This window comes from Dermacentor andersoni, chromosome 1, assembly GCF_023375885.2.
Source record: "Dermacentor andersoni chromosome 1, qqDerAnde1_hic_scaffold, whole genome shotgun sequence".
NCBI lineage: Eukaryota > Metazoa > Arthropoda > Arachnida > Ixodida > Ixodidae > Dermacentor > Dermacentor andersoni.
The window spans coordinates 414,748,253-414,768,381 of NC_092814.1; the positions used below are offsets into that span (position 1 = coordinate 414,748,253).

The following is a 20,129-nucleotide window of genomic DNA, read 5'->3' on the forward strand; positions in this document are numbered from 1 at the left end:
GCGGCCGCTTCTTCAGAGCTGTTTCGCGACACGCTGTTCACGCGTGAAATCAGTCCCAGGTGTTCACTCGCCTCAAGACCTAGGATGGCTTGGCGCTCTTTTCGTGCCACGAAAAAGCTCAGCATGGCAACGTGATCGTTTAGAACGACTTTGGCACACATGATGCCAATGTGCTTGATTACGTCTCCGCCATAGGAGCGTAAAGTCGCATTGCTAGGGTACAGGGGTGGCTGTGGGTTCATTTTGCTGTATATTCCATAAGGCAGCAAATTTGCTTGCATTCCGGTGTCAACTTAAATGAAGCGCCAAGTTCTTTATTAGGACTTGCACCTTCCAGTCATGTTTGCTTGACACATTTCTTGTGGGTACTTTGAGTATCTCGAAATCGTCTTCATCGCTTTGTAGCTCGCCAACTAGTGCCGTCGCTTTACAACACCTGGCAAAGTGGTTTTTTCGCTGACATCTCCGGCATGTTCAGCCAAATGCCGGGCAGCTTCTTGGAGTGTGTGTTCTGTCGCAATTTCAGCACACGTAACGTGTCTGTTGTTCTCGGACTTTGCTGCTTGTGCTAGCCTTGCCGATTGGATGTACTTGGTGTTCTTGGCTCCACATTTGCTGTTGAGTTGCTGCTGCTTCAGCTGCTTTACAGGCTTGTTCTGCTTTCTGCAAAGTCAAGCTGTCTGCGAGGAGCTTTCCACGCACCCTGTCGTCGTGCATTCAGAATACAATTTGGTTCCTCACCGTGGATTCTGTGAGAGCGCCAAAGTTGCAAGCACATGCTTGATTTTTCAGGTCTCGCAGGAAATGCCCCACTGGTTCACCAGCAGCTTGGGTTCTTCTCCTGAATGTGTACCGCTCGTGCACCTCATTGGTCTGTGCAATGCAATACTCATCAAATTTTTTCACCACCGTGGGATAGTCGTCGTTCTTCTCGCTTTCTGCAAACGTGAAGGTGTTCAATACTTCAATAGCCGCTACGCCGGTGACGCTTAAAAGCAGCGCTGTTTTCTTTCGGCAACTTCTGAAGCACTCAAGATTTCAAACCTTTGTTTGAAGAGCTGCCAGTTCTTTCGCAGGTCGCCTGTTGTATAAAGCAGATCCGGTGGCTTGAAGAAACCCATTTTGCTCTGCAGTATCCTTCGTCTTCATGCGTCGTGCAGGCAGTGCATTGCCGTGCTAACCACTTCTGACACCACATATCGAGCGGATCAGTCAACGACACACCATGTGTCGCTTGCTGGCCAAAGTGGGCCCAGCGTTTATTCAGCACTGGTTTTATACAAGATATGCAGAAGAGGGGAACGCCCTTTCCACATGGGGGCGTATCTTGCCACGAACACAGCGCGCGCCACACGCAGCGCTGATAGTGATACAGATTACGATACAAAGGCGATCAGATTTGCTTGGATTTGTGTAAGCGGGACGTCCTCTCCATATAAAGTTGCCAAGAGCGTCGCCGTGTTGGCAGTCTCTGCCAACGGAGATCGCCATGTAGATAGAAGAAACGAGCCAAGTTTTTTTGCACCACTTGGCTCTCATGAAGGTACAGAAGGTCGCCCCGAGCACACAAATGCGAAGGCACACAAACACACACAAAGATGCAATGTCTCCAAGACGCACTTGCTCTGTGGACATGCCACGTGCGGAATGGCGACCAAAACATTACACAGAAAAAGAAGAATTCACACCCAATGATTGTGATAGTGCTGACTGAAAAAAAAAAAGAAAAAGAAAAGGCATCTCCTGGAGCATTTTGTCAGCTGAGGAAGAGTGAACATGGCCTTCGAGACTGGAGGATAGAGCGCACCTCCAAATCTTGGAGGCTATAAAGCAGGCCACTGGACGCCAAGCCTGGCCAATCCAGTGGAATATCCAACAAGGCAGCCCCCAAGGTCAGGTAGCATGGCTCGAAACTAGCAATTTAGTCTGGAAAATCACGTTTTGGGGCCTAAATTAGTCCAAAATATTGGTCGTGCAGATGACCTTGACGGTGCATTTACCAAGACGAAAGTATCCATCAAGTCCGAATTTTTGAAGCCCAACAAATTCGTCGGCGGGTGTATAGAAATTAGATCTTCTATGCAGATAAGTACACTCGCCGATGGGTTTTTCTTACATGGAAGGGGTCGCGAAATTTTCTGAATTATCAAGCAGTCGTAAAAAGCAAATTTCAGTAAGAAAAATTCTGTTGTTAAATTTCAGGCAGGCGACGAAAGATATGGTTTCATGCCGAGTCGACGATATCTTTAGATCGGCGGTATGAAACAAAGCCAACCACGCTTTAGCGTCCTCTCCTCACCCGCAGCTCATAGTGTTGTCGCCTGCAGTGAAATGACGTCATGATGAAGAATGCCAATAATGGGACACGAATGCTTCATCTGCCTCTCGCTTCAATGCATCTCCGAAATCGAGATTACGACACCTCCAGCAATTAATGCACTAGGGAATACAGTAACGATGCTATGACATATCAGCTCTCCCACTTTTGCATATGCGGCAGATTAGCGCTCAGCCACACTGACAGCCATGTGCAGTCACGGCTGTGTTGGAAGAGGAGACGCGTGCCAACCAGCCTTCCACTCCTCCCACTCTGCCCTCGCATGCGTTTGATTGCATTACCGTTAGCTCACTCTCTTCCCTCCTTTCCCATTGCTCGCACAGGAAGATGTCGCTCATCAAGCCACCGCTCTTCTCTGCTCACCCTCATACGGTTTCATTCAACCTAAAGTCAGCAGCGTGCGGGGCGTGATAGGATCTTATCACACTTGGACTTTATACCGAACATGATGCTGCTCCGCTTCAGTTGCTCTTGGTAGCGCAATTTTAGAGGTGCGTTCGCAAGCAGCTGCATGTAATTAAATGATTTTACCATCATTTGTCCATGAAAGTTTCCATTGTCTCACTATGTCTCTGAAGAAGCAATTAGATTTCATTATATTGATATTGTGCATAAAAAAAACTTCATTATGTTGAGGTTCAAAATACATGGTGTTCTATGGACAAGAATTTATAAAAAATTTAATATTTTGTTGTATCGAGAATTTCGTTATATTGAAGTTTGTTATATTGAGGTTTAAGTGTACCAAGAAAAGATTGCAGCCACCCATCTGATGTCCAGCTAAATGTGACTGTATTTACCTGTGCTGAATGCAGGCGTTTTGTGTGGAACTTCTTCCGGCTAGAAAACGAGCATCTGAACAACTGCGGCAAGTTCCGAGCAGTGCGGGACATCTCAGTGGCACCGATCGATGCTGGAAACCAAGCACTCTTGGTACGCATGATGGACGAGCCGTGTGGCGTCGTCAACCGTGGGGGCCGACGGGACCTTCGAAAACGAGCCAACAAGTGAGGCCATTTGTGCACCTTATGCCCGCCGAACAGGAAGGCACAGCATGGCTTGGAACTGGCGGCTGGATTGGCTTCAGGCTTGGCATCTGGCTTGGTTTGGGACGGGAAGCATGACTCTCTGCTCTGTCTTCACTCTGTCCCTGCGTTTTTGTCTGTGGACTGTTTCTTTCCTGCGTGTATAAATGCATTTGCTAAGTGTAGGTGAAAGCGCCTGCTGCTTAGCTTTTGGAAACAATGTTCCAGGAGCATCAGCATGATGTACTACTTTAGTGCTATGTTGTGAATGGACTCTTGCAATTTAACACTTTTGTTTCGACTGAACTGTTGTTGCCTTGCATGACTGTTCTGGCTTCTTCATAGCATGGCTGCTTCATGTTGAATGATGCATTATGCACCTGTGATGTATACGTGTATATTCTTTGTTTTACTGCCTCATTTATGACTGTTTTATGTTATCTTGGCAGTTGAGAAAGACTGTCTGGCATTTACCGTGACACGTTCATTTGCTTTTTCTATCATTATGCCTTTGACCTTATTGTTTGACAAAAACCGGGCACCTTCCAAAAAGCTCTTTCAGGGATGACCCTGGCAAATCAGTTCTGCAAAATTCTGCAATGTGAAGAAAGGTTCACGAAAGGAAAATTAACTTCCACCCATATGTAGCACGAAGGTACAGTGGAAACCCACACGTGTTTCTCAGAAACAAAACTTCGTTGTTGAAAAATAATTCGTCCTGGTCGGCGATTTGAAACCGGGACAATTGCCCTTCTAGGGCGGTCGCTCTATCACCTGATCTAACCAGCAGGTTAGCAGATTGTACTGCAAGGGCGAATTAGTCGACAACTCAAAGCACAAGGACAATGAATATTGTCCTTTTGGGTATTGTCACCTTGCGGAATTCCGCAGAACTGATTTGCCATATTCAATTGTCCTTGTGCCCAGAGTTCTTGACTAATTCGCCCTCGCACTGCAACCTGCTAGCCTCCTGGTTAGATCAGATGGTAGAGCGACCGCCCCAGAAAAGCGTTGGTTCCGAGTTCGAATCCTGGATGATTTTTTCTTTTTTTCAACTACGAAGCTTTGTTTCTGAGAAACCCATGTGGCTTTCCTTTGTAGCTTCGTGCTACATATGGGTGGATGTAAATTTTTCTTTCAGGGACTACCCTGTGACCAGAATATTCAAGGCATTTTGCGCACTAACTCTTTTCTCCTGTTATCTTTCTCTGCATTGACTGGACACTACTGATATTGCTTTTACATTCACCTGTTAAAATTTCTTGACGTGTGATCTATGCTAACCTTTTCAGTAACTCCTGTATACAGTTTACGCTCGTTACAACCGACCCGCATACAACAGACTTTTGTATATATTGGTCCATATTTCAGCCTTAGTTTGTTCTACCTATTTTATTAATGCAACATAGTTCGCTTTTAACGGACCGCTATTAACACTTTTAACAGCTACAGCGAACTAAATTAGCGGAACTTTTTTGTTTCAAAACCGGATCTATAAAATGTACTTTTGCTGTGTCAGCACGGGCCAACAACTGACTTACAAGGGTCAGCTGACTATTTCGGCTCAATATCGCATGCACGAGGCATGGAGGGAGAGGTGTACTCCAGCGGCTGCTGCTTACGGCGCGGCCACCTTATCTTGAAAGTGATCTGCGATGTGGACAAAGTGTACGCTCATGCCGGTGCCATATCTTGAAAGCAATCTGTGATGTGGACAAAGTACATGCCTGCATGGGCCTCATCTTCAAAGCAATCTGCGATGTGGAAGGAAGAGACAGCTCGAAGGTCAATTCGCTTGCTGCTGCTGCTGCACTTATCGTGCTTAATTTGCAGTTGCGATCAATGCTTTGCCTTTCCGGTGACACTGCAACTTTTTTTGTTTGTTTTTTTACTTTGGACGTTCGTCACTCACTCTTTGCAATAAAGTTGTTACACATCGCAACGAAACTTTCGGAAGTCAGTCGTTTCGCATATTACAGGTTTCGGATAAAATGAACCTTGTTTGTCTGATTTCAGAGTCCATTGCAACGAGAGTCAACTGTAATTGTGTGGCCATATGATATCCTTGTGGGATTGGCCAAATGGCATTTTGCTTGGTTGTACTTCCTCCTTTCTATCGATATGAAAGATGGCATACTACAGGAGATTTGATGAACCAATTTAAAGAATTTGTGTGAAAAACTGACACTCTGCCTCACTTGCATGTTCCTTCATAAAACATTCTAATGTCTCCTACTTGTACAAAATCTTGGACATGCACTGCAAATTTTATCTCAATTTCGTGGCTTCTCATAAATTGCAGTTTCTTGTATAATACTCAGATACTGCATTATGCAGTGTGTTGCAGCTTAAGTATATACAGTCGAATCCATTTACATCAAATTATTCTGTATGTCGAACAATTTCTGAACACGGTATAGTTACAATGAGTATGTATAGCAAAAATTAAGCTTACATCGAACAAAAATAGCAGAGACTCCCAATATATCGAACGGCAAGCGTCGCAAAAGTGCCCTCAGAAGTTGGCTTTCCCTCGCAGAAATGGGGAAACCCAGCGACACGGCTCCATCCAACCGCTCTCCCTACCGTGATTGCTCTGCATTGGGCGAGCAGTCGACACCCCCCTGCAAAAAATTATCCTGGCCTGCCCGCAGAGCTTGCTCAGACAGCCAATCAGAGGCTCTTGTACCATCGTTGTGCAAGATGACGCAAGTGCGGGCGAAACTGCGACTTTTTGTTTTTTACTTTGGACGTTCGTCACTCGCTCTTTGCAATAAAGTTACTAGACATAGTGACGTGGGTTGCGGAAGTGAGGCGTTTCGGATATTAGGGACTTCGGATAGAACGGACATTTTTTGTCGGATTATCAGAGTCCACTGTAACGAGAGTCGACATTACTAGAAATTAGCCTAGTGATGGAGGAAAAGGTAAAGGGAATAACGAGGAGGAAAGAAAGACATTGTGTACTTGTATTATGCCTTGCTGAAGGCAATTACTATACAGTGGTCCTCATAAAAGCATCGATGCTTTCGCAGACTACAGGGTGCATGTTTGTGGCACATATAAGAAATTTAATTTTACTATTGTACTTCTTGCACCTATTTTTTCCTCTCTTCTTAAAGCACAAAACTCTGTCATTCAGGCCATAGCACTGCCCAGTCCTGCTCAAAAGCGTCATTGCTTTGGCGGGCTGACGAAATATTTGATTTGTATATGTTATGTTTTAATAAAGAAAGCAAGAAAGAAAGAACGCGTCCGCACACGCTGCTCGCTCACTCGACGTTGCGTCGCGCCCAACGGAGGAAGAGGGCGTGCACCCAAACAATGCACGAGCAGCGTTACAACGCGTACACCTGGTTGGGGCTTTAGGTGGCAGAGGTAATTAGTGCCGTCCATCAAGTTGGCAGGAAAGCAAATCTGCTCCCTTCACCCTCCTACTCAACTCCCTCACCTTCAACGGTCTCCGTATGCACCCGCCGGCGCCACCAACCCTGCCGGCCCGGCGTCAGCTTGCTCCTTGAAGTTTCATTTTCTGCCGTTGGCCGGCGTGGGCAGTTTCGGGGTCTTCGCTCATTGTGTGATTGCACGCCGCAATATTTCACGACTTGCACCATTTGTGCATTCTGTTATGGTGCACGAATACTTCAAGAACAAGTCCTCCTTTTAATTCGAACAAATTTTCAGGCCCCTTCGAGTTCGAATTATCGAGATTCGACTGTAGTTTCAAAATTTGTTCTAAGTGGATGTGCCTTCTGAAATCACTGGCTTCACATACATATTATTCATATTGTTACGGAAGGATGAAAGAAGAGAGAGGAAGAATATCAGTGACGCTGGCTGCTGCGTGTTGTTGGTGGTCAGCCATCTTAACTACCCTGACTCAGCCTGTATATATATATTGTAAATATAGTCTTTCTATACTCGCAACATCCCTGTAACAATATGTACAGTTAGACCTCAATATAATGAAGTCTGTAAAATTGGCAGTTTGCTTTGGTGTATTGAAGATCAACTTTTATGCAAATAAGTACAGTCACCAATGGATTTTTCTTACACGAAAACATCCTCATAATTTTCTTAATTATCAGGCAGTTGGAAAAGGGAAATTGTAATGAGAAAAAAGTCGATTTTGTTGAATTTGAGTGACGGTCACAAAAGGAACGGTTTCGTGCCATGTCGACGATATCTTCACATTGCCGGTGCAAAGCAAAGCCAGCCAAGCTTTTGCATCCACTCTGCCCCCACGGCTGATAGTGCCACCTGCAGTGGGATAACGTTATCATGGAAAGTGCTGGCAACAGGGAGCGAATGCTTGTCTGCCTCTCGAATGAACTCCGAAACTCGAGATCACGCAACCTATAACACTAAACGCACAAGAAGACGGCGCATGGTGCCATGCTGTCTCAGCTTGCCTAGTCTCTACACATAGCAGATTACTGCCGTATGGCATAATGATTGCACTTGCGTAATGATCGCACCCCTGAATTTTATCGTCAAAATTAGACTTTTTTCCTTTCCCGTGTAATGATTGCACCCCGAATTTGCCACAGTGATATGTTGTGTGCCAAGTCTAGCTAATGATGATCGCGCTTACCATTTGTTGAATGCTACGCAAACGACTCTTCCAAGACATACCAAGCGGTCTGCACGCACTGAACATTCTTAAGCAGATGGCCCATTTCATTCCTTTCATCAATTTCCGCACTTCCATGAAAAAAAGCTACAACCAAACTTGCCTTGGCTTTATTATTTGTAGGCTTGATGACGGTTGTGGTCAAGAACAAAAAAGATGCTTTTTGATTCTTCTCGTTTGCACTAGTGGGCACGCAACAAATTGCGAGCGGCAACGATAGTAGCCACATTAACACTGATACGTTAGAAGTGTACCCTATTCATAGGCCAGCGCTTGTAACACAGCTAAGGTATTCGCCCACCCTTAGTGGAAACGTGCCATATTAGGATAGTAGTCAAGACAAATGCCGCAGTTTCCGCACCATACCTGCCATGTGTTCCTATGTCACTGGCAGCTAAGCATGCCCATCTCCGTTTCTGTCCCCTCAAAGTGGATATGGCTACATTATTGCCACAGACTTGCCGATATTAACGATATTATTCATTACTGATACGGAAGAAACTGTTTCAATGCGCGTAATGTACTCTCGAAAAGAAAAAAAATTTTCATTCAGCTTGCTCCGCTGGCCGCCATGTTTGTTTTGGTGTCCCGCAGTGTTACAGCAGCAGCCGTCTGTTTGTTGACCTGTTGTCATCTCGCAGCAAATGCGGAATGAAAAAAAATTTTTTTTTTCTTTTCGCGGGAAATTTAACCCGCGCAATGATCCCCCCTCTGAATTAGTGGCAATTCTTTGGAGAAAAAAGTGGGATCATTATGCGAGTAGATATGGTACTTCTAAAATCGGGAATGTCACACTGACAGCCATGCGCAGCCACGGCGGCGCTAGAACAGGATATGTGCGCCACTTTGCCTCCCTTCCCTCTGCTTCTCCTTGCTTTCGCGCACTCTTAATTGCGTTATTGCAAGCTTGCTCCCCTCCCGCCATTCCCTTGCTGACGCTTGAAGACTGTGCTCATCAAGCCACCATCCTTCTCTGCTCACCCTCGCACTCATTCCCTCGCACCTAAAGTATGCAGTGTGCGGGGTGCAATAGGACCTTACCACACTGGAACTTTATACGGAACATGACGCTGCTCCGCTTCAGCAGTTGCTTTGGGTCGTGCACTCACGATTTGGGAAGTTCACAAGCAGCAGCATGCAATTCAACCATTTGACCATCTGCGTCTGCGGAAGATTCCATTTGTTGTTTCGGTATTCCTACACAGTGCCAGTGAAATTTCATTATACAGTAGACTTCCGTTAATTTGATGCCGGTTAATTCAATATTTCAAAAAATTCAATCTTGGCCGTAAGTCCTGAAAGTCCATGCATTTCTATGGGCCCAAACTTTCTTTATTTCAATCACAGTATTGATTTTCGCCGGATAATTCTAACGTTACCAGTCGGCACGCACATGCTTGACCCCTTCAGCGACCCCAATAGTCACCTCTTTAGTGGTGGCATCTGTCTCATTGGAGCATAGGGAACAGTGAATGCATTGAACACGTCATTTCCTGTCGAAAACTCCTATTTTCTACCTGCCCTAGAAATTTTTTCAGGCAATCACCATAGATCACAATGTCTGATTACGGTATTCATTTTCGTGAAAATTGGACCGGAAACTGCCTTCTGAGCGTCCGTATGCTTTGCTGCATAATGCACATTTATTGCTGTCACGATCCACTCGGGTTTGTGAATGAGGGAGGGCTCGAGGCACCCTCTGTTAGACAGATGCTCTGCAGCTTGGTGGTGATGAACGATGACTGACCACCAAACAGCTGTGCTCGTCGGTGTTTATTGGTTGCGGTGCCCAATGTTCCCTACCGAGCATGGCAGGCCACCGAGCCTGGCGGGCCAACGAAGATTATGCCCAAGGGGGCGTCACATGCTTGTTACGCCCCCTTACCCCCAGCTTGTTTGTCCACAACAAAAAAGCGTCTAAGTTCAAAGTACGAGGCTCTGCCTCCGTCCTAGCCAGTTCGACAGTGCCTGCTACCCAGGCGAGTAATGATCTGATGGCCTCCGCCGTCCAATACTCTGCCTGGGCACCGGTGTTGACGGGCCGGGTGTGGCAATGCCGGGTGCTGCCTGAGACAGCCTCGCTCCATCCAGAGGGTCCGCAGTGGCCTGCCTTGTGAGTGGTGACGTGCTCAACACCGGCCCAACGGTGCTGCACCACTGGCAACGCTTGCCGCCTCCGAGGTGGGCAGCGCTCCGCTGGAAGCGACTGGTGCTGCCGCTAGTCCTCCTGCGGGATGGAACTCGGAAGTGGCAGTCGAGGGTGCTGGCCAGGTCCCGAGGCCTAATGTGCCACTTGGCCCCTTCTGGCATGCGGACGAGCAGAGATGAGGTGCTGGCAGGAGACACCCCCTGTCCGGCGGACCAGGGTAGGCCAGGACGGAAATTCTAGGTGGAAACTGGAGCTCCCGACTCCAGCAAAGGCCCGGGACGGCACCTTGGTCAGCAGCCAGCTTCTGCTTCAGCTGCTTCAGGAGCACTGTAGATCGGAGGTCTGGATGCAAGACGTCCAAGGGTGTCTTGACCATCCAACCCAGCAGGAGCTCACAGGGGGCACGGCCAGTGACATGTGGGGCGTGGTCCTGTACTGGAACAGTATCCAGGCAATCTGCATCTGGAAATTCCCAGTCTGGCTCATCGTGAGCTTGTCCTTGATGGTTTGCACCACCCGCTCGGCTGCACCGTTTGAAGCAGGGTGGTACGGCGGAACGATCATCCGGCGGATTCCGTTCTTCGTCAGCCAGGCCAGGTACTCTGTGCTGGCGAAAGTAGGACCATTGTCGGACACGATGACATCCGGCAACCCCTGAGTGGCGAAGACCTGTCGTAGCACTGCAATGGTTGCGCCTGCTGATGGAGTGGTGACAGGTAGAACCTGCACCCACTTCGGAAAGGCATCCACCACCACCAGGAAGTAAAGGCCCTTGAAGGGCCCCCCAATATCCACATGCAGGCGGGACCAGGGTCTCTGTCGGAACGGCCAGGGGGTGATTTCCACATGACGTGAGGCCCACTGATGCTCCTGGTAGATTTGGCAGCTCTGCATCATGTGAGCGATGTCCTGGTCCTCACCAGGCCACCAAACATGGGACCAGGCCACCATCTTGGTCTTTTCCATGCCAGGATGACCCGCATGCAGCAACTGCAGGACCCTGGACCGGAGACTTTGTGAGATCACCCTGGAACCCCACAGTAGGCAGCCCTGCTGCAAGCTCAGCTCGGCAGCCTTGTGGCTATGGGCCTGCTGAACCAATTCATCTCCACGGGACACCGCCTTGACCACCTGGGACAGGACTGGGTCCCGGCTGGTCGCTTGTGATACCGCAGATCTGGAGAATACCTCCAGGTATGCGTGCTCCAGCATGAACACTTCATCACTTTCTGGAACAGCATCAGGCACCTCGTAAATTGGCCAGGCGGACCCATCTCCCTCGAACGGCTCGAGCCTTCCATACAGTGGCATGGTGGCAGCAATGGGGGGGCGGTGTTTCGCTGCTCGCGGCGGCGTGGGACGATCCGTGGGTACTCGTCACCAGTGTCACGATCCGCCCGGGTTCGTGAACGAGGGAGGGCTCGAGGCACCCTCCGTTAGACAGATGCTCCGAAGCGTGGTGGTGACGAACGATGACTGACCGCCGAGCAGCTGTGCTCGTCGGTGTTTATTGGGTGCGGTGCCCAATGTTGCCTACCGAGCATGGCAGGCCACCGTGCCTGGCGGGCCAACAAAGATTATGCCCGAGAGGCGGTCACCTGCTTGTTACAATTGCAGCAAAGTCTACCTTGTAGGCTAGGTCGTCCAGGTCACTGCTTTGTGGGAAGGCTGGGTTCGGTAGTTCGCATCACCAATTTGTGGGAGTCAGCACGAAGAGGTAGCTGCTGTAGCCACGGTATATTTAGGCTGGCCAGCCATGGTGCCGCGGCATCTCGGGAGTGGCTGATATAGCGGCCGTGCAGGTCGAGCGCGCCTAGCATGTTCTATTCTCGCGCTACTTGCACATGAGCCCATCTTCTTCTTTGCTACAAAGCCCCCCTCCGGGTGTGAAATGTGATTGAAATAAAGTCCTCTGGTAAAGTCCAGGTAAAGTGTGCAAATGGTGTCGTCGCTGGTAGTGTCGGGTTCACGCTATCTGAGAGAGATGTAGCAGGCAGCACCGGCAGCGTGGGTTGTGAGCGAGACGCAGCCACAGTGATACCATAGTGTCAATTGCAACTTGCGTTGAGATAGCTCAAGTGTTGGTCACTCACATTGTTGACGTAGACATGATTCTCGAGGTGAAGAAACTAGATGGTAGAGCTGGCTCCTGTAAAGCTTCAGTAGACCATGCATCCATGGAAGGTATGAGCACAGAACATTGGAAGGCTCGCCTGCTGCTGCTTGTCGTGAAATCTCGAATGCCGATAATATAAGGGTTGCGGTGGTTCGCTGAATGTATCCCGAAGGTTGTTCTCGGGCATCACTGTGCCTGCGAGAGTGAAATTTGCACCTAGTGCAGCCAGTAGGAGAGCCTCTGTATCGGTGATGAGTGAGGTTCACCCGAATGGAAAGCAAACAGCTTGTGGGAACATCCAAGGAAGGAGAGCGGCGAGGTGTAGAATAGCTGAAAGCGCTTACATTTGACCCAGTGAATTCCTTGGAAAGAGTCGTCATGCAGCTGCCTTTGAGTTGGGGAGGAAGCTCACGGACCGAGTAGAGGTCTGATGCTGGGGGGCCAGCGCGTGCTGACAATCGGCATGGGTGGATGCAGGCGATGTGGGACGACAAGGCGCAGAATGACGCAACGGTTCAAATGGTGAGAGCGGTTTTGATTGAGCACTCGAGGTGACATAGTGAGCAAAGACGGCTGCTCACAAGTCATCGTAGAAGTCGGCGCCGGGGAGTGGCAACCGTAGCCTGGAAGACAGCCAGAGCCTGGAACCTTGTTGAGACGGAAGTGGCTGTCCGGCTGGATGAGCCAGATGACTGGCATATCAGTGTAGAATTCCAGGACACCCTACAACCATGGGAGTGACTGCGTGAGGCCATGTCACTCACCCTGTAGAGTCGGTGTGGGGACACTGGCATGGCTGAGCTCAATTGTGCGGGTCACCACTTTCTGGGTTAACACTGGCACGGCCGGGCTCGGTTGTCTTGGTGACCAATTTGTGGGAGGCAGGGTGAAGAGGTAGCCATCGTAGCCATGGTTTATTTAGGCCGGCCAGCCATGGTGCCGCGGAATCTTTGGAGCGGCCGACACTACGGCCACTCAGGTCGAGCACACTAGCGTGTTCTATTCCCGCGCAACCTGCACGGAAGCCCATCTTCTTCACCTGCTTTAGAGGTGATAGTCACCCCGCTAAAACTTTAAAAAATCATGCAGCGAAGCTGATATTTCAATATTGTATGGCGAACCTGACTTTAGGAAACCCGGCGACCATTGTGCAACACATATTAGACCCGTGCCCGTTTTCTTGCTAAAAATTGAGTGTGCAATAGATTTTAGAAGCTTTAATGTCATTTCTACATTAGTGTTCTACTTTGGACACATAGAAAGCAGGTGCAAGTTTGATTCCATGTTAAGATCGGGAAAATACTACCAAATGAAACTGCTATGTGTGTTGGCATTTTTTCCAACATTCTGCTTATTTCAATCTGCTGGATGATTCAGTCAATTTTTCCGGTCCTATCAGGGTTGAATTAACATAAGTCGACGGCATTGAAATCATTTATAAACACACTTCCTTGTACAGTTAAACCTTGATATAATGAAGTTGGTAAAATCGGTAATTTGCTTCATTATATAAAAAATTCGTTATATTGAAATTCGACCTTTTAAGCAAGTAAGTACAGTCGCCGATTGATATTTCATATACAGAAGGGGCCACTATGTTTTCCGAATTATCGGGACCGGAAAAAGCAAATTTGAAGAAGGAAAAAATCACTTTGTTGAATTTGAGAGTCAGCACTGAAGGATACTGTTTCAGCTGTGTTGACGATATCTTCACATGCGCGGTGTGAAGCGAAGCCAGCCACACTTTCGCGTCCACTCCATTCCCGTAGCTGAAAGTGTTACCTCCAGTGGGCAATACTGTCAAAGAAGCATCGGCAGTGGAGTGCAAATGCTTTGTCTGCCTCGCTTCAGTGCATCCCCGAAACTCCAGATCACGCAACCTCGAGTGCTAAACACGTGTGAAAACAGTGTCACACCATCTCAGCTCGTACAGGCTTTCCAAATGCGACAGATTACCTCTAAAATAGGGCATGCTGGCTGCGTATGCATTCAGCCATGCTAGAAAGGAACCACCCAGTTGATTGCATCCCTCCCACCCTTTTCTCTTGCTTGCGTGGGAAGACAGCGTTTACTCTTGCACGCTTTCATTCGCACCCAAAGTATACAGCACGCTATGCGTAATAGGATATTGTTGCACTTGGACTTTATACGGAACATGACACTCCTCCACTTCAGCAGTCCCTCTTGGTTGCATGGCACACAATGAGAGGTGCATTCACAAGCAGCCATATGTAATTGAACCATTTGACCATCTGCCTCCACGAAAGTTTCTTTTTCTTTTCAAGATTCTTTCACTGTGGCAGTGAAATGTCATATTGAAATCGGTTATAAACGAACTTTATTACATTGAGGTACAAAATACAGTCAATGTCCGATTTTTCAGACTCCCAGGGGACCGCAAAAACATCCAAAAAATAGGGCAGTCCGAAAAAAACAAATGCATGCTGAAAATACCATTTTGTAGGTATTTCTCTGATAAAGAGGGTAAGGGACAGAGCATCAGACTGCACAACTCTGCCAATGCATCATTGAGGCGGCTCTGAAAAAGCCGTTTATCAATTTTTGTTTTAAATCCGACAGCGGGTGCAGTCAATGTAGCCAGCACCATCTTCAGCTTGGTCAATGTTGCTGGCCTTAGTGGTGTGAAAAAAATTGTTGATCCTCTTTTGCGCAGCATTCCGCTTGGACGCGATCATGTTTGCTTCAATTTTCGCCAGGGTCATATCATTGCTGTGCTCTGATGACAGCGTCATCAGTGATTGCCTCAACTCGGAGCTCGTTGACTGTGCAGGCAGTGGCTCTTCATTCTCAGTGTTGGAGTTGTCCAAATCGACCGTCACTTGACGGACAATTTCATGATCGGTGAACTCCACCCAGAGTTCGAGATCTTTGTCAGTGTCAGTGAATCCTTCAAAAGTTATCCTGGTTTTAAATGCCAGCGGCGCACAGGGCATCAACCAAAAAGTCCATGGAAGGAGATTGATCATGCACGCTGTTGTTTTCTCTAGGTGAGACAGCCGTCTCGGTGCCAAGTGTGAAGCCCATGTGGCAAAAGCGGTTGCGAAGCGTCTCATGTGTACCTAACCACCTTTCACAAGTCCACAAGCATGCTGACAGCAGACCTAAGGTCAACAGCATAACTTCTGCCTCTTTCTGAGCACAGCACCATGCGGCTGAGCACAAGTGACCTGTATAGAAGCTTCATGTTACATATCACACTTTGGTCTGTCAGTTGCAGCATTTCTGTGGCGTACGGCATCTGTATAGCCTTTAGGTTTTTGATGTGGCCATATGCAGCACAGTTGCCTACAAGCAGCAGAACCTTTCGATTCTGATGTTCGAACCTTTTGCCCAACTTCTGAATGTACACTTCGAATAACTGCTGTGTTATCCAGGCCTTCTTGTTGGCCTCATACTGAACAGGTAGGGTTTCCCCTTTAAAACACCTCGGATTCTTCGATTTCCCTATGACTAGGAAGCTTCTTGCTTCCCGACATGTTGCTGCTGACGAGGATGGTCAGCCCCTCTTTGCTGTGTTTGCTGCCACCAGCAAATGTGAGTGTTTTCTCTGGGATCATTTTGTAGAACAGTCCAGTTTCATCACTGTTGAAAATGTTCTCAGGCATGAACTTTTGCTACAAAGACTGTAGCTTTCCATTCCAACACTGCAATGGCTGAACCGTCGACAGCGCCACTTTCCCTGCACATCTGCTTGAACTTGAAGTCCTCAGTGTTCACTTATAGCGCAAAAGCCTCAGCCTTTTCCTTCAAGATGTAACCCAAGTCTGGGCTTTGTTTCACGATCATAGTACTTGACCATACGAGAAGCGCTTCCTCATGCTTTGGGTAAACACCCCGACTCCCTGCCCACGTCTGCTTGTGACCAGTCGCTTTCAACTTGCTTGATGATACAATAGTGCTTTGCACGCTTCAAAGCCATGGGTGAAGAGGACGAAGGTGTAGTCAGTGCCATTGCGGTCAGCAGTGAATCTGGGGACGTATTCTGAAACATTCGCCTCTGCAAAAGTTTTGCCCTGGCCACGCCTCCGCCAACGGCGCGCGCTGATTGGAGATTTTAGCAAAACCGGAAATTAAACAGCGCCATCTAGTAGTTCCGGCCTACGTCATTTGCTCTCGACATGTATTGAATAAATTAACATGTCTTTTGGCGTCTCTTGGCGTTCGGTTGGTGGTGGAGTGTAGTAGAGACAAGATAGGTGGTAGTTTATAGTAGCCTTCTTGGTGGCGTTCCACTTGCGTTGTTTCGTGGCGATGTTTGTTGATTCATATAAAATAAAACATTTCGCACCTCCTTATTCAATTTATTTTACCTAAAGAGGCTGTAAGCAAACATAGTCAGTGCACAGAACTCGTACTGCAGCCACTACACTCGAAAACAACACACCTGAGCCGCTCTGCACTCGCCGGGCGCGATCTCTTATGCAATGTGAAGCGTTCGAGAGCGCGCGTTGGTAGTGCACGCTGACGTCACGGGTAAGCAGTCACTTGGCTTATTGAATGTGACTTTCGCGGCGGCGAAACTTTCGCGGAAGGCGAACGTTTCAGAATACGGCCCCTGCTGGATGAAAAGCTCAGCACCAAACAGCGGGATGCTTCTTAGCGAACATCAAAGAGAGCGCACAGCAGCACAACGTACCGTATTTACTCGCATAATGATCGCACTCGCGTAATGATTGCACCCCTGAATTTTGTTGTCAAAATTCTTTATTTCTTCTTTTTTTCCCTTTCCCGTGCAATGATCGCACCCCGAACTTGCCAAAGCGATATGTCTTGTGCCAAGTCTAGCTAATGATGATCGCGCTTGCCATCTGTCGAATGCTGTCGAGTGCTACGCGAACGACTCTTCCAAGACATACCAAGTGGTCTGCACACACCGAACATTCTTAAGCAGATGCCCCATTTCATTCCTTTCATCACTTTCCACACTTCCATGAAAAAAAAGCTACAACCAAACTTGCCTTGGCTTTATTATTTGTAGGCTTTTTAACGGATGTGGTCAACAACAAAAAAGGCGCTTTTGGATTCTTCTCGTCAGCACTCCTGGGCACGCAACAAATCGCAAGCAGCTACGATAGTAGCCATGTACACTGGTACATTAGAAGTGTACCCTATTCATATGCCGACGCTTGTAACACAGCTAAGATGCCCACCCATAGCGGAAGCGTACTATATTAAGATAGTAGTGAAGACAAATGCCGCAGTTTCCGCAGCCTGCCCGTCATGGGTTTCTGTTAAAAGATTGAGGGGCTTTAGTTTCTGTCACTGGCAGCTAAGCACGCCCATCTCTGTTTCTGTCCCCTCAAAGTGGTCATGGCTATGTTATTGCCACAAACTTGCCGATAGTAACAATATTATTCATTACTGATACGGAAGAAACTGTTTCAGTGTGCGTAATGTACTCGCAAGAAGAAAAAAAATCCCGTTCAGCGCGTTCGGCTTGTTTCGCCGGCCACCATTTTTGTTTTGGTGTCCTGCTGTTACAGCGGCAGCCGTCGGTTTGTTGCCCTGTTGTCAACCCGCAGCAAACACTGGATGAAAAAAAAAAATGTTTTCTTTTTGCGGGAAATTCAACCTGCGTAATGATCGCACCCCTGAATTTGCATCAATTTTTCTGACAAAAAGGTGCAATCATTATGCGAGTAAATACGGTAATCACACAACCTATCACAAGGCTAACCAAACATGTGGATAAACACAAAAGGCAATGTTCATAGCTACAGCTGGCTACTGCTGCCAACGGATTGGCGTGCGAGAGTGTTGGTTGGTTGGAGGTTTCAGTATGATGCACGGGCCACGGTGCTACAGCTTGCTACGGCTAGAGGATCAATGTGTGAGAGTGTGGGTTCAAGGCTGCGAGATAATCGTAATGGCAGTGATGGATGCCGCTTTGCACCTGTGGTTAATCGTAAAAAGTCTGGAAAACCAGATGGCGATGGGTTTGAGCGTCCGAAATTTCGAACGTTTTTGTGACGGTGCCGTGAAGGAATCCGTGAAGGAATTGGGCATGTCCAGAAAATCGAACATTGACTGTACACTGTGTTTTATGAACAAGAAGTTATCAAAAGTTAAATACTTCGTTATATTGAGAAGTTCATTATGCCGAAGTTCATTAGATTGAGGTTTAACTTTATTGAGGTTCAAAATACATGGTGTTCCATGGATAAAAAGTTATAAAAAGTTACTGTATTTGCTCGAATCTAGGCCGACCCCCTAATGTCCGAAGCTAGAAAAAATTTAAAAACTTGCCTCGAATGTAGGCCGAACGAAAAAGCGAGGGCAGTGTTCACAAAATGAAAACAACATTTATTTAATACAAACATGCCAAGCTCACTCTACGTTATTATCGCTGCTAGCCTCGTACGCTTGCGTATAATGCTGCAGGGCTGGTATGCGTCGAAACGCGGCACGATCTCAGTGGACAACTCCTCTCTGTTATGGCAGGCTTATCTTCCTTATCGCAGTCATCTCGTTGCGGCACACGCAAAAAGCATTTCCCATTGCCCCCTCCAATGACGGACATTTTTCTCATCGATTCTGAAGTCTCGCCCGGCTTGGAACATTTGACGATGCCTCTGCGGCTAGCACAACTTTTAGATTGAAAGCGGAACTGCAGTGGCATCGCCTGTTTGGTGCCATTACAATAACGTCACACCGCTCACCAATACGACACAGGTCAAAATGGCGACGTCGCTCGTGTACTTCAGTTAACTTCTTTCAGTTAACTTTTGATAACTTCTTGTTCATTAAACACAGTATACAGTCAATGTTCGATTTTCTGGACATGCCCAATAATTCGGACTAGTAGTGGCTAGTAGGGGCTGAGATACTGACTTTTCTAGATGGCGCTAGCTATGCACCACATTTATCATTTTCAATTACAAAGTGGCGCGTTTTTTTAAATCCTTGAATCTAAGCTGACCCTAGAGTTTGGTAAAACTATCAGCCTAGATTGGAATAAATATGGTAAATACTTCATTATATTGAAAATATTGTTATATTTTATTGAGTTTTGTCTTCTACTGAGCGCAGTCATCCAGCGTAAGCAAGGAGAAAGGGCAGCAAGCTCGCGGTAACGCGATAAATGCATGTGAAGGGGGTAGGTTGGCGTGCGTTTCCTTTTGTTGCATGGCTGTTGCAGCGCATCAGTCAGTGCAGCTGAGTGCATATGCAGCCCAAGCACCCTGTTTAAGATGTAATTTGTTGCATGTGCAGAGTGTGGGCTGACATGTCATGGCATCATGTGCACTGTCTTTCCATGCGCTTAGTATTGGAGGTTGCATAATCTCGAGTTTCGGAAATGCATTGCAGCGAGAGGCAGACAAAGCATTCACTCATGGTAGCATCGTCCCACTGAGGTCGACACTATTATCCGCGGGGGCAGAGAGGATGCAAAAGTATGGCTGGCTCTACTTTGTACCACTGATGTGAAGATATCATGTAGATTGCTGTTTCGACTGTTCAAACCCTGCTGTTGAGTATTGTTGCCTCATTCAATGAGTATTATAGGCCACTTACGTTCACCACTGAATTTCCTGCGCAGGGCAATATCAGGTTTTTAGACTTGCATTTGCATTTCAAAGCTGAACACATGTGTTGGGTATATGAGCCCAGAGCTAACAAGCTGCCCTTGAGGTACACTTCTGCACACTCAAAACTCATAAAAAGAAGTATCGTACGTTCTTTCTTGTTATGCGCTCTCTCTAAGTCATGTGTTCACTTTCTCGATGAAGGCCTTAGTAAGCAGGTGGCTCGTATGGAAGCAGTGAACTATCCAAGACATATCATTATCTCGGTTGCTGAAAGCCTGCATCGTCGAAGGAAGGTAACTTCACGCATGAGCGATGAGC

The 20,129-nt window shown here is 47.4% G+C and overlaps 1 protein-coding gene across 3 annotated transcripts in view; it reads left to right on the forward strand.

The window, feature by feature from the left end:
- The window catches only part of LOC126518482 (solute carrier family 53 member 1), a 400,674-nt gene that overhangs the window by 348,386 nt on the left and 32,159 nt on the right, over positions 1 to 20,129 (forward strand). The window contains exon 13 of one of the 3 annotated variants that reach the window (XM_055065054.2): positions 3,183 to 3,345. In XM_055065054.2, the coding sequence (XP_054921029.1) occupies positions 3,183 to 3,345 (163 nt within the window). Of the gene's footprint in view, positions 1 to 3,153; positions 3,346 to 20,129 lie in introns of all 3 variants that reach the window. The other 2 variants (XM_055065055.2, XM_050168268.3) reach the window with 2 other exon arrangements.